The 14,825-nt window shown below is 37.2% G+C and overlaps 2 protein-coding genes across 2 annotated transcripts; one reads left to right on the plus strand and one right to left on the minus strand.

The window, feature by feature from the left end:
• Positions 1-196: 196 nt before the first annotated feature.
• On the minus strand, positions 197-4,771 carry LOC149044125 (uncharacterized). The gene is made up of 3 exons (XM_089208707.1): positions 4,403-4,771; positions 2,537-2,579; positions 197-1,623 (listed from the first exon to the last, which is right to left on the minus strand). The coding sequence occupies exons 1-3, from the start codon at positions 4,736-4,738 to the stop codon at positions 1,364-1,366; spliced, it is 639 nt and encodes a 212-aa protein (XP_089064833.1). The 5' UTR covers positions 4,739-4,771; the 3' UTR covers positions 197-1,363.
• Positions 4,772-10,841: 6,070 nt separating this feature from the next.
• LOC113665710 (uncharacterized) lies at positions 10,842-14,470 on the plus strand. The gene is made up of 4 exons (XM_089210841.1): positions 10,842-11,483; positions 11,839-11,940; positions 12,455-12,571; positions 14,094-14,470. Exons 1-4 carry the CDS (start codon positions 10,850-10,852, stop codon positions 14,468-14,470), a joined length of 1,230 nt encoding a protein of 409 aa, XP_089066967.1. The 5' UTR covers positions 10,842-10,849.
• Positions 14,471-14,825: the final 355 nt, after the last annotated feature.

Consider the following 14,825-nt stretch of genomic DNA (forward strand, 5'->3'; position numbering starts at 1 on the left):
AATTAAATTATTTTCAATTCTCACTCAACAAAACCTTGCATAATTTTCACAATTTCACTTGTACCAGTTCGTGGTACCGAACATCTCATGTGTAAATTATTTCATTGAAATCCAAATTACCGACACATACAGGGACCAGGATTTGCTTGAAACAAGTCTTCTAATACGCGGTTATAAGACCAGAACTCACAACAACCTTTAATTAGTATTTATTTCGTTTTAAAGGCGTTTAACACCATAAAAAGTCATATTCAACATTCAATCATGCCTATCATTCCAACCAATTTTCATGATGAAAACTTATTTAAAGATATGACCCAACAACCCCTTCAGTTATTTGCATTTTGCGTGATTTTATTTTTCGCGCTTCATGTGGATTCTTAAGAAGTTTCCCTGTCCGTCTTGTAATTTATGGCTCAGTGGTGAGTTGAAAGAGGCATTTTGTACCTCTGAGAAACAGTTACGAGTGCTGGCTGCCAAGGAGTCGCTCTAAAGAGTTTTCCCAGGTCCTGTTTTGTGCCATCAAGGGTTAGTAAATCCCTGTTTGCTAGCATTTTATTTCAATCAATACCCGCCAAGTTTTTTGGGTTGCAAGTCCCACTACTTACGCAAGCCCGACTCCCGAATCCTTAGAGGACTAACAAGGTCTATCATCACTTTCCAATCGTCCAATCGTCATACAATATAACCTCTGTGGTCATTGGTCACTGCAGATGTCCTCTCTACAACAGCAACACCAAAAGCCACAAAGTAAATCATCTCGGGCGGAAAGTTGTTTTGTTATTTTCTTTTAAAAAGAAAAGCTATGGTTGCTCTTCACACGCGAAAGATTAGCGTTTGTTGGGAAAAACAGTTACATGGAGCTGAAGTACACAGAACAAAATAAGTTAACGATTAGCAACGGTTCTAGCTAGTTATATCTTGACAGATATGGTTGAGAAAGAAGAAAATAGAAATACAAATTTTAAAATACGAGAATGTTTTTGAATTTTCAATGCTAGCTCGGGTTTGGTGCACATTTTCATCTGTTAAAAGCGCGATTCAAAGTCCGAGAGAACTCGTAGCAACCTGGCAACCAAAAGAAGCACACATTACATATAAAGCTTACGAATATCTGTAATGCTTTTAGAGTAAGTCGGTGGAGTTGACTGACTAACTGTTCATATCAAAACTGAGCTTTTTGTATTCGATGTGCATGGCCTTCTTTATTTTTAGTTAAGATTTCGAGGTTCTAAACTGTGGAGATTTTGAAAGACTTGAGAGGACTTATTAGAACAGAAGTACCCGCAGAAGCTTGTAATGTTGACGACTGTCGCCGAGGTAGCAGGAAATACAGCTGCCACATGTCAATTAACTTGTGAATTTAAGAATTTTGAGTCTTTAGGAACACATGAGGCGGGTAGCCATTATCGTTTGTGCTCGTATATACGACCTTCTTGGAAGGATCTGTACATTCAAAACAGGATTTAGTTCCCTCCCACCACTCCACCCCCAGACAGTTTCCTTTACACAGCTCTTTGCACTCGTCTGCTGTTTTTCCAGTGGCGAGCCTTTCTCCAGACCTTCCTGCAAGGCTACACCACTGAGGTGTAAGGTGAAGCCAGCTAAACACAGGACTTGGAACTGAAATTGTCAAACAACCAAAAACTAGGTTAAACGCGCGGGCCTCTTGGTCAGTGAACTGGACTCTGGGTGGAGAGGTTGGAGTTTTAGGCCTGCCCCGCTAATCATAATGTTGGGCCTCGGCTATTTGTCAGGGAAAGCTGGTGAAATGAATTAGGTGGGGGGGGGGGGGGGGGGGGTAAACTGCTACGGACTAACATTCCATCCAAGGAGGAGCAAAAATAGTCATCATATTTTCATTGCTCGCTTTTCCTTTGTTTACTATTGTTTATTTATTTATGTCTACGTTTCCTACGATAATTACAAAAAAGCTTTCGGTCATCCTAATAAACTTAATAATTGTTGATTTTTCTCGCATACGGTCATCTGACTTTGAAACTTGATGACATTGTGGGATGTGACACAAGCTAAAACAATATGATTGATAAGGTTTTTCAATTCCTTTGAAAAAAAAGTTCTTTGGCTTCTTCTCAAAATCTGGTATTTTCTGGCCAAGAATGATTCAGATTAAAATTACATTTATGACCAAACAACGCATACCGTTGTTGAGATCTTTGGACAACGATATAACATTTTAGAATTGGCTCTTTCCCAAGAGTAAGCAAGGAAGTTTTCACACGATTATTCAACGCAGCACACGTATGTTTTATTATCCACTTTGCGTTTTTTCTATTTGAACTTAGCACATATCCGGTGATTCCCCCTCCCCCCCCCCCCGAGATGTAAAGGTACCCGTGAACTTTTATACAAAAATTTCTACTCAAAACTGAATGGGAACTGCATCATGGACTGAATCATGGACTGAATAAAAGTTAAAGCAACTGTCGACTGAATTGTAAAGCCTCTATTAGCGATAAGTATACTTGATATACTGCAAACATAAGCATCGTTTAATTTAATTCGCAAAACTTACTTGTTGGATCTTGTATCACTCCTGGAGAGTGGACCATCTTAACCTGAAAAATACTTTGATTAACGTCTCAGTGTTTGTTGAGAAATATTGAAAAACTGAATTCGTCAGTTTACTTTCGAAAAGATGTAAAGATCTGTATGGGTACCTAAAATTATCTTAACAAAACATCCAAACACAGGAAACGCCTTTAGTAAGTTAATATTATGCATGGTTATCAGTTTTTGAGGAAACTGTTTTATTGCGTCCGCGGACAAGAAAAACAATTACCGGTTATTCGGTTGTCAACTGAGGTTCCCAGCAGTCGCCTTTCGCTGTAGCCAATTTTAATGAATTTTTCATAGATAGAATTGATTTTCGACCGGTGGCTCGTAATTTTCTAAGAAGAATCATCACACGCTCCATTAAGATTCATTTCTAAAAAATTTCAGAGCCTTTGTCATTTAAAAAGGGTCGTCTTTATATAACATGATGACAATAAATCACAATCTGAATCACAATGAAAAGTCACTTGTATTTGTTAATAACTACCTTCTGTGATATTTTTGACAGTGGTAAGTTGCCTTTTGGTGCCATTAGATAAAACAAAAATCTCTGAGAAAAGTTGAAAATATTTACACTTGAAAAGTGACAAATCAATTATCTAGGGGAGATCGACACAAAGTGCAGGTGAACAAATTAAGAGGTTTTTCTACTTTCCTGCTAATGAATTTGTATGTAGAATTATGACCAGTTTTGTTATTTCATTTACAGAAACGGCGTGGATAAAACAATTCTACTCAGTTTAAAAAAAAAAAAAAAAAAATTGCAATCTGCCGACTAAACTTGAAACAATCTTCCTTGACCCTTGGAGGGGGCGGGGGGGGAGGGGGGTTGGTGAAGTGTTTTTTTCTATTTTAGAAGTTCTCATGGTAATAAACTGGAAAAATACATCGACACTATAGCATCTTTTTATCATTTAAGTTGGATGGTTGAAAGGCGGGTCGTTTGAGACCCGATGAACACTGATTTCCGTGCATGCAGATTGGCTAAATAGCGCCGAAGGTTTCAATTAGATGTACATTATTCACAAGTAATTAAATGGACGGAATTTTTTGTAATTTCTAGAATTTCTCGCGAAATCTCGGACAGATAAGTTTTCGCCCTAGGAATTCGCGCGACAATTTCTTTTATGGTTAAGGAAAATCTACAAGTGGCGCTTATTTATTCCAAATTCCACTCTAAACCATTTACCTGAACGAATTGTGAACAAAATCCATGCGGACATAACGTGCTGAAAGCAACTCAGCCCAGAATATCTTTTCACGAATACTTTCTCTCAACAATAACGTTCTTAGTTTAACTGTTTGGTCAATTTCATCGACAGTATGCTACACTGAACATAGAGTACATTGTTGAGCCGAAACACAGCAAAAAAAGGCATATTTTCTATGTTATGAAAACTAGTAAATCAATACAATAGAAGGCATAATCGGACTGAGGCCAGAATCGAATTTTTTTAATATAAATAGGAGCCTAAAGAAGAGAAACAGGGAGTGCGATGTGATTATTTTCTCTTGAACTGGCAAGTTAAACACCATTTCAAAACGATGCATGTGTATTAATACACAATAATATGAGTGAGTGCTTTTTTTTTTTTTACTTTTGTAAACTCGTGTTATCTGCAATTCAAGGGTTTTTGACATCTTAGGTTTTAAAAGATTGAAAGAAAAACCATCCCTAGATATTCGTATTTGAGTTGCATTTAAGTTATAAATGATCTGCCCATCGCTCATTTTGATTGCACTGTTGGCTTTAATTTCTTGTTTCAGATTGCTGCAGTTTGCATTCATGTAGGATCAAAATTTAAAATAATATTCCAATCCTTACCTTTGCGATCAAATGGTGACCTTCTGACTTTACCATTGTCTTTAAAATGTCTTCTGTTCGCTTCTCATAAAGCTCGCATTTGTTTTCATCAAAATGAAAGATTGCTGTTTGACAGTTAATTTGTGTTGCACAGGCCCGAGCACACAGCATTGTATCTTTCGCACTTGAGCTTCGTAGTAAATTACTTCCTTTGTTAAGTGCGCGATTTTCATAAATGGAAAAAAAGAAACCCACGTTCTCCGTGCCAATCTTTCTAAAAAATAGTGTGAAAAATACAGTTCGAATCATGCTCGCCATAGCTGTTGTGCTCAAATGACTGATTTGAAGGACAAACATGAAGAGCTTCCCAAATATGATGTCATTTGCTGTCAAGATGTTTTAATTGTTTTTATCCGTAACACATGAGCAGAATTATTTTTTATCAATACTGCAGGTGTAAATGTGACTGGATGACCCATTAAAGGGGAAAACAATACGCTTTATTGAAATGATTCAAGCAGTGTAGTATACATCGAGGCTATTAGTTTCTACCTAATGAATAATGCTAGATCAGCGCGCTGATTGGCCAGCTTGGAAATAATCTTTACCTTGGAACTACCGTTGAGACAAATAAGCTTCCCGTTTGGCTACGTCTAAAAAGGGAGAATCATTTCGATAAACGAGGCGCTATAAATATATATTCAAAATGGGAAGGAAGTCTCGTATTCTAGCGCAAAAAATCAGAGTTTGCCTTCCGCAGACTGTTGGGAATTGCGAAACGTGAAGATAAAACATGCAGTAATCAACAGAATTGTTCAAAGACCAGAAAACAAGAACAAAAAGTAAAACTACAGTCATTGACGAGATAACACCTTGGCAATTAAACAAGAGCGTCTAGCATTTTTACTCATTTTCAGGCCAGTAATAACTCGTACATCATAAATGATAACCGCACGACAGGATTTTCACCAGTTTACTTTCCACTGCTTGACACTACATTCAGTTTCAGAAATATAATAATTTTTTGGTCTGTAATTTATTTAGTTTGAGTAGTATACACTTGAACAGCTATTCCTCGCGTCAATGATAAAAGTGGTAAATATCAACGTTCTCTTTACTGGACAAATATGTTGTTGACTATGTGCTATTAACATTTTCTTGGTAGCACAAAGCAGAATATATTCAGAAACAATATCAATTTACGCGATTGTGTTTAATAGTTGAGATAGTTTTCGGCCTTCTGATTGGTCTGTCATTATTGTATGTCATATTTTGTTACTCAATCAACTTGCCCAAGCTAATGATAATATTCGCCAAGTTTTCATATTTTGAAATCGTGTGACTTCGTCATTCTAGCTCTCGTTTGTACCTATGTCAAGAATTCAATAGAATGAAGAATAAATGCAAATTCCAAGAAGCAGTGGGGATGAGAGAAATAACCTTAATTATTTTCTGGTTGTTCCTCTAGTCAAATTTTTCAGAATATACTCAATCATTTAATTTCAACTCCGAATATTGCATTTCTAGTGTTCTGATTGGCTCACTCAACTCCGCTTATTACCTCATATTCCGAACTGAACTGTTGCGGAGCTGGAAAAAAGCTCCAAATATTCAAAGGTCCACGTTTTAATGAAATTTAATGAAACAATTATTACATTTGCGCTTCTTGGATACGAGATTGTTAGCTATTTACCACCTCAAAATCAACGCTCATTCATGGAATAACGATCAACTATTTTCTTTTCGCTTTTGATAATTATTTCTTAAATATCAGTGACAAGCTTTGAATTTGAATTATAGTCAGAATGCATCTTTAGGCGTCTGCTTTTATGAACCGAGTAAGAGAATTAATAACTGCAACGCAGCTAAAGGCATCACATCAAATTATGCAATGCTCGCCAGCAGTTATTCCATATAGTAGTACCAACGATAGAGCGCCCAGCCATTTTTTCCTAGCTTCTAGTTGGACCTCAGTTACCTTCATTTCCATTAAAAAAAGGAAGATTTGGAAAAGCTGCTGTCAGAAAGTACACACAGAAATCCAATGACTGGCATGTATACTATGGAGTGGCTGAATGAATGTCGCGGGATCAATCCTCACTGAATCGATTTCACCATTAGCATGATTTGCACTGGTTAAAAGCAGCGTTTTTATTTGAACATATTGGCAATCAACTGTAACAAGAGTAAAAAGAAAAATTGATATTTTACTTACTTTCGGTTGATTGTCATTTTTTGTCTCACTACTGACACTTTCATAAAGAAACAAGACAGATTAGAAGGTGGCAATATCAAACCTATTTCAGTGAATAGTTGTATTAACGATGAAAGATAATTCAAAAACTCAATCCATTTCAGCTAACTGGTCGAAAAAAAAGTAACAATGAGGGAAAATAAAGAGAAATCCCTGTCCGTATGATAATTAAAAAACAGATTAAGCTTACAACTGAATTATACCTCATACAAAGTAAATTACTACTGTTGGGTGGCAGTAATGGGGAAAACTAGCTTTACAGCGCACCTAGTTTATCGAAAGGCACTTAAGACTCTCGACCTGTCCTTTTCTGTCTTCTTTAATCTCTATTCTGTAACAAAATCCCACTTAAATCAAATTCACGTTACTGTGGTCGACTGACTCTAACTCTGATCGATCATTTTCCGGCTCTTTTATTCTCAATGACTTCTAACCCTAAAGTACACGCTTTTTATTCATTGTAGGAATGTACGCTTTGGAAAATGAATCTAAGTTGTCAAAACACTGACTCAAACACAAACACAAATAATAAAAGAAAAAAATTTAATCATTCTTAACTGCTTAAGTCAAGATAAGAAATTTATTGTGGGTCCAAAGCCAGTTCAGTAGACAAACTAAACATGCAGTCCCTTAATGAAAGTTAGGCAGGACTTTCGCGATTGGGAAACTCATCGCGACAGCCTAGACCTAATAATTTAAGACTTGTGATTCAATCTTAACCAGGTGCTAAATATAAAACAAATGTGTGACTAAATCATACTTAAACTAACCATAAATCCCTCTCAACACCATCAAGCATTTGACTAATGTTCTGTTTGTTGTGAAGAACCGTCGCCAGCGGTTTCACACTTTACATACGGTTATCCTTTTTCCCTGGTTGACCTTGGGCAACGGTCTGCCATCTTGTTACGCTCACTCCTGACCGCGAGAACAATTCTCTCGATCATTTCAAGAAGTTAAGATTCAAGCAAATTTGCGAACAATTAGCATTATTTCCTCAAACCCAGGTTACCTGCTGTGATCATCTCATTAGGTAGTGCGTGCGCATTTAAGTTAATTAGTCTACCCCTCAGTCTCAGACGGAAAAATTGCGCCACAAATATTTCAATCTCACTGACAGCCAGCTACGCACATTATCGTTCTAGAGGAAGTACCGGGCCTTTCATTACAAAATAACTATTCTTAGCGACACAAGATACAGGTTAGTGCCTCATAAAATGTCTTGATAAACTCCAACAGTTTTTCAGGTGTAAAGCACACCGATTGCCGGATCTGTTCCGAGTCATAAATGCATCAGTAACAGACATCCACGCTCGCTATCGTTCAGGAGGAGTACTGCGCATTTCGTTACATAATAACTATTCTTGGCGACACTAGATACAGGTAATTAGCGTCCTATAAAGAGTCATAATAAACTTCAATAGTTTTCTCGGTTTAAACCAGTTATTTAATCAATGCACAGAGATTGCAGAAGCTTTTCCGGGTTATAAATGTTCGAGTTTCAGGCTATGTTAATATCTGGATCGCGGAAACTGTTCCGAGTTGAAAATGCATGTGTTTCGGGCTGTATCAATGTCTGTTGAATGCTTTCATTCTTCAAAGAGCTTACATCAGACGCCTAACATGCTAAGTTTAGTAAGCCGGCTTAATTATTTATCGATCGCATTCTTTTGCATTCATTACCAGACAACCATGGGAAAACTGGAGAAGCATTTTTGTTCTATCCCTAAAATTTTCCGAAGTGTAACCGAACTCGTAAAGCTTTTAGATGATTACACCAGTTTGCAAGTCATGACCCCTCAAGATCTTAAGAACCGACTGATTTTCTATTTGAGAACGTAGTTTGATTTAAAGTTAGTCTAAATTAAGTCTCATGCTATCGTTGTTGACTTGTTCCGGCTATTAAGCACTCTTACAATTTAATGTTTATGTTAACAGGCAAATGTTTCTATCAACTTTTCTGTAAAATGAAACGTATATCAATGCAAAAGCAATGAGCAAAATAAACGATAGTTATCTACTAATTTAAGGCTCCAATATTTTCCCCAAACTTACTATGAAACTTTATGCCTTTAGGCATTTAAAAAAAAACGTCGCAGACATTCAAAGCCAAAATAATACGCTCTCGAAAAAGGCTTTATTGGCATATGTGCAAAATTTGACAGCGAATAACCAAGTTTGGGAGGAAGTAGGAAGTAATAAAACATTGTTGCAGATATGGATATGGAGTAAACAAGAAAAGCGAGACAAAACAAGATGCTTTGATTGCCAGCAGCTTATATCATCTTGGTTTAGTCAATACCTTCCTAACTGAACACATTTCTTTGATAAGGAAAATTATTTTAATTGCAGCACAGATTTCACTAGGAATCATTTCCAACCGTTTGAACTCTGAGAAGAATTCAATCTTATCAAGAATATTCACCGATTGAAGCATAAAAGGTTTATATAAAGTGACAATAGAAACAGGTTCTCCTTGGATTCCTATTACACTTAGTATATAAGAAATTAAGCGAAGAGACGGAGGGGCGCTTACCCGAAGGGGGCGCTTGTTTCACATTTTAGCTTTTAGGGTTGGTGGGCGCTTATTGAAACATATATAGCATGTCTTGGTCAGATCCGATATTTGCGCGGCAATTGATGCAGTGGACAAAAAGCAAAGTTCAACTTGTAGGTAAACTCCCAAAGTCAGAAATATGCATGTTCCATCGATCATAAGATTCCAAAAGTACGAAATGTCAAATGATAGGCTGCTCTTCGTTTGTGAGGTCTACAAAGCTGCATTTTGATCAAGAATGGAGAAAAACAAGGAAGACCATCTTGATGCTTTCAGCGTACGGTCCCACAAAATTTTGTCATAAGACTCTGAAACCCACCTCTTTCCAGTTGAGTATTTTACCATCCCCCAGACATTTGAATGGAAGACAATATCATGACTTTGGAAACATAAGCAAACCTGGGGGGTGACAGGGGATAGCGCGTTTTATTCAAGTTTTGATGCATAAATCAATTGTCTAGCTGTGAGTGGGTGTGTGAGTGAGAGAGTGAATTTTCCTTCCATTCCAAAATCTCATAGTATGACTGATGTCACACAATTAACTAAAAAACGCTTTATTTGTATGTTTATAAAATCTAACAGTAATCACAGAATGACCAAATTTGGAGAGGAAGTAAAACAACGATGATACAGAAATCGATACGGAACCCAGTGAGTATACAGGAAGAGCGAGGCAAAACTAGATAATTTGATTGCCAGTAGCTTATATCATTGAAGTTAGTCAATTCCTTCCTGAATGAATAAGAATGAAAGGAGTAATACTTGTTAGGGTTTAGAGGGAATTTATAATCCTATTTCGGAATACTCTGACTCAGTGAGATTCCTGCTCTTCTAGTTTGCGAGGCAGAATGAACAAAAAAAAAGGAATTATTGAACAGTATGAATTTGCACTCTATTTCTGATTTCTTTTAACACCAAAATTACGACGTGCATTACAGAAGTTATGTTAACATTGTTATCTTGTTGTCTGATCTTTCGAAAATCTTGAAAAATTCTGAGGAGGATTGTTGCCAGCGATAGAGAATGACATTTGGACAATTTCGGCGGAAGTCATCCTCAAAGTAGGTAGGAATAGTTACCGTGTAAACGAAACTTATCGCACGAGGCCAGATTCTTTTAAAAAAAGATTTATTTGATCGAAAAACTTTTCTAACCCGGTTTGAAACTCTCAGGAGAATTCCATTCTATCATAAAATTTACCTTAGGTAGCGGCGCGCACTAATAGTTATTAATTTTGCTGATTTCTTTCTTGTCACGAGTCAAACTTAGCACCGAAGTAGTTTAAATGGAAGCTTTTCTACAACTCGCTTTCATATTCGGTTTCCCTATGTCGCATACTTCAATCTTTTCATCAAGACAGTATCTTTTTCTTTTAAACAGTAACCATGACAAGCAAAGTGAGAAACTTGAAGTCGCTTCATTTCAATTCTTACATAGTTATAGCCAACATCAAAACTGCGGTTGCTAATTTGGTAAAGCTGACTTTTCAAACAGTTCGCGAGAGCCATTCTCCAGCAACATAATGATTTATCCACACTCAACTGAACGATAGTAATAACACCAGCTGGTGCTTCACTAGGTTTAAAAACCTTAGAAGAAAGACTCAAAATAGACGAGAAACTTACAGAACAACCTTTTTCTTTCATACCTAGGTCCAATGGCTTCCTCAGAGCCGCGATTATCTCTTTCCACAGATGAGACAACTAACTATGCGCGGCTGTGTCGTCTTCTAGTGGATGTGGGATCTCAAGCGTTAAGAGAGACGTTTGATGGCATTCACCCCCAAGCAGCACTCCAGACAGTCTTAACGCAGCCTCCGCATAATGCAACTTTAAAAACCCTCAAGATGAAAAAGATTATAAATAATTCACAATGGGAAGATCTATACCCAGCTGTTCCATCATCAGTTTCATCAGACAAGTTTGATGTTACGCTATTGATGGTACTACTTAGAAATATCTGTGGGCTGGCACCTCCGGCTTCCGGCTGGGACGATCTTCCTCCTGATCTAGACAACAGTAAGCAAGCTAACATAGCCAGAGTAAAGTACTATCGTAATAAAGTTTACGGCCATGCCAACCAGGCTTCTGTGGATGATGCTGCATTCAACAGGTACTGGCTGGCTATCAGCAATGCAATAACGGGATTGGTAGGGGGAAAATATGCAGCTGATATGACAAATCTCAAAGTTGGGTCTATGGATCCCACTTTAGAGGAACACTATAAAGAACGGTTAAGGCAGTGGAAGAAAGACGAAGAAAGCGTCAAAGAAAAGCTTGAGGAGATAGAAGGTATGTTGTCAATCTATGTAAAATGAGCTAAAGAAATACAACCAAAATTCAATATATGTGAGCTACATGCCATGAGTTCTTTAGGCTAAAGGTCGGTTACTGGAAAGGAAAAGAAGAACTGACCCTCGACAGTTAACAAGGTGTAGGTAAGTAATTGACATGGCATGATCTGAAACCACTTTATGTTTACATCAAATGCTTCTCTCGCAACTTCTTCTTAAGAAATTATCATTATATAGATTTATTTCAATATTGTGCAGAGATAAAATATGGTCGTGTTACGGCCGAAAAGAAAACTGGCCGTGAAATTTCGAGGGTGGAAGGTTTAACTAATCTGCACTTTTCTTTTAATTAGAAAACATGAGAAAAAGTCTAAAGCAGATAAAAGATGACATGGGAAATATAGGGGAGAAGTTGGAGAATTTTATGAACCGAACAGAAGAAATGGTCGATGAAGGTCAGTTATGTATGCTATCCGTTACCTTTCTGTTCCCATTTACGGGCAAAAATTTTTCAATAGAATAGATTTCTTGGATAGTTTTATGAACGAAGAAAATTTCTTTATAATTTCGAAAATGCACGAACTATGGCCTTCCCCAAAGAATCCGCTGACAAATTGTAAACCTTTCGTAGGAGAAGATGTCGAGCAGATCTGTTAGTGGTGCTTTTTTCTACCTTACGAGTTACACAACTCGGAAAACTTTGAATGTTCTTCAATTCTAAGTTAATACTGAATGGGGATAATCTGAGCGTCTCCATCACTTAACCTCTTCTTCCTATGCGTTATACACCCGTTGAGGAAACCCTCCTTGTTGTAATAAGCCAGAAATTTAGCTGTGAAATATAATGAACAATCTTCAAAACCGTGTCCTCGATAATTTTCGCGTGGCCCATCATCCTCCCACTCACCCAAAGTCACGAATTTGCACTTTACCTCAAGTTAAGTCGTCCAATCATTTTCATTTTTGAAGATGCAGAAACGAGAGCAGGAAACAAAGTTAACAGCATTGATGTACAAGTCTATCTCAATCTTCCTCCTCCTGTTGTTACAGCAATGCCCTCAACCCCAGGTCTTCTACCACGAACAGGTATTTATTCCTAAGATCCTTTATGTGATAGATCTGACACCAAAGTTCATTCTTTCTCCTGTTCATCGTGCATTTCTTTTAGAACATTTTAGTATGAAATGTAAACTTTTTTTCCGATTTTTTTTTTACCTCTTCATCTACATTAAGATGACTCAAATCAATTGTTAAAACCTACAGTTCCCCTTACAATCGAAAACTTTCTGCTTCTCCAATTGTCAATGTTGATAAAGAGGAAGGGTAGTTGGATCGCCTGAACTGAAACTCAATAGAGCAGAGCGGAGTTTTTCCAAAAAACTCGACGAGGGTTGTTTTTAGTGTGAGTTAGTATTATTTTTAGCTGTCATCTCATCCTTATAGGTCAGCTTTTGAAAGAAAACTTTTAATCAACATGATTCACAAAAGTACTTCTCGCTAAGTTTTGGAGGTAAATTAAGTCAGTTAACGGTTTTTTTGACTGAGTAATGAATCTTGTCTACGGCTGGCCGATTTTGCCAGCACCTTTCGCTGAAATTTCAAAGTGTTGATCGCGATGTTCTCCGCCATAGACACAATATCGCATGATGCGAAGGTATTTCGAAATTTGCTGCGACTGGTGGTGGAGCCTATGTTCAAATAGTTGATTGATTTGATTTGCAGAGCTGAGCATCTAATTTTCAAAATTTCCGCCATATAACACTAAAAATTTTGCCTCCACTACTCAACCAGGTACACGAAGAGTTGATATCTAGGCGCGTTGGCCACCGTTTACTTAACTCCAAATCGATATGCTTACAACAGTCTTTTGGGATTGAAATAAACTAAGTGCACCCAAGCCGGACATGAAAATCCTTAAAAACCAGCAGGTGGAAAAAACGGGGAACGTGTACCCCCAACCAAGGTGGCGGTGCCACCCTTGGGGTTTTTAGGTTATCCTATGAATGACATGTTATGCATAGCTACCTAAGGTAGTATGCGAGCACAGCTCTAAATTTATGCAAAAGCGGAAACGAAAACGAACTACTAAACACGGCGAAGGCTGACCGTGGAATGCCTTGCCCCACTAACGACCTCCACTCACAAACCACGATCCCATAACTCTCCGCGCTCCTCGCACCTATCCTCAGTCCTCTGATACGTGCCGGCAAAATATTAACGTACGCTAATTAGGATTACCACAAATTACATTCCTACAAACTCAACTACTTTATTAAACAACCAGTGATATTCTTAAAAATAATTACTTATGACAGAATACACATTTCCGCTGCCGTGACTGTTAAAATAATCAGGCGAATTTTGCATTCGATCAATAAATGCATTCGCACCGATGAAAAGTAACGTTACGCAATTTGGTGTATTTTAGGCTCACGAACTTTTAGATAGACCGTCCACGTAGATTTATTTTTTAGGCGAAACGATAATTAACCAATAGAACGGCTACCTCAGTGTTTGGGGATGCGTATTATGGAAAAACGGTGGAGATTCCTTTATGTACTCTACAGCTCAGTTTTGCCCTTATAACTTGAATACACTTTTGTCTCAGATTTAGAATTTTCCGGATACGATTATCCAGGTCAGGTGACCCAGCCAGTTCAAAATCTACCTCGCTCTCGTCGTTCATCCCCTCTGAGTCAAAATGACAAGAATACCCGACATGGAAATCTTCGATGGCAGAATGAGGACCCACCACTAAGTAAAGGCACCACAGAAAGCAATGGTAAAAACCCTAATCCAGCTTTTAAAAATTTAATTACCTTTTCCGATCAACTCAAGGTAGTAATAGTAGTAATAGAAGTAGTACTAGTAATAGTAGAAGTAGTAGTTGTAGTAATAGTAGTACTAGTAATAGTAGAAGTAGTAGTTGTAGTAATAGTAGTAGTAATAATAGTCGTAATAGAAGTAATATTAGTAGTAGAGTAGTATTTAGTAGTAAAAGTAGAAGTATTAGTTGTAGTAGTAAAAGTAGTAGTAGTAGTAGTAGTAGTATTTAGTAGTAAAAGTAGTAGTAGTAGTGATAGTAGTAGTAATAGTAGTAGTAGTATTTAGTAGTAAAAGTAGTAGTAGTAATATTATTACTAGTAGTAGTAATAGTAGTAGTAGTATTCAGTAGTAAAAGTAGTAGTAGTAGTAGTAATATTATTACTAGTAGTAGTAATAGTAGTAACAGTAATAGTATTAGTCGTAGTAGTAATAGTAGTAATAATACTAATAGTAGTAATGGTAGTAGTAGAGTAGTATTTAATAATAAAAGTAGTACTAGTACTAGTATTAGTGG

Source organism: Pocillopora damicornis, chromosome 6 (genome assembly GCF_964200805.1).
Source record: "Pocillopora damicornis chromosome 6, jaPocDami1.2, whole genome shotgun sequence".
Taxonomy (NCBI): domain Eukaryota; kingdom Metazoa; phylum Cnidaria; class Anthozoa; order Scleractinia; family Pocilloporidae; genus Pocillopora; species Pocillopora damicornis.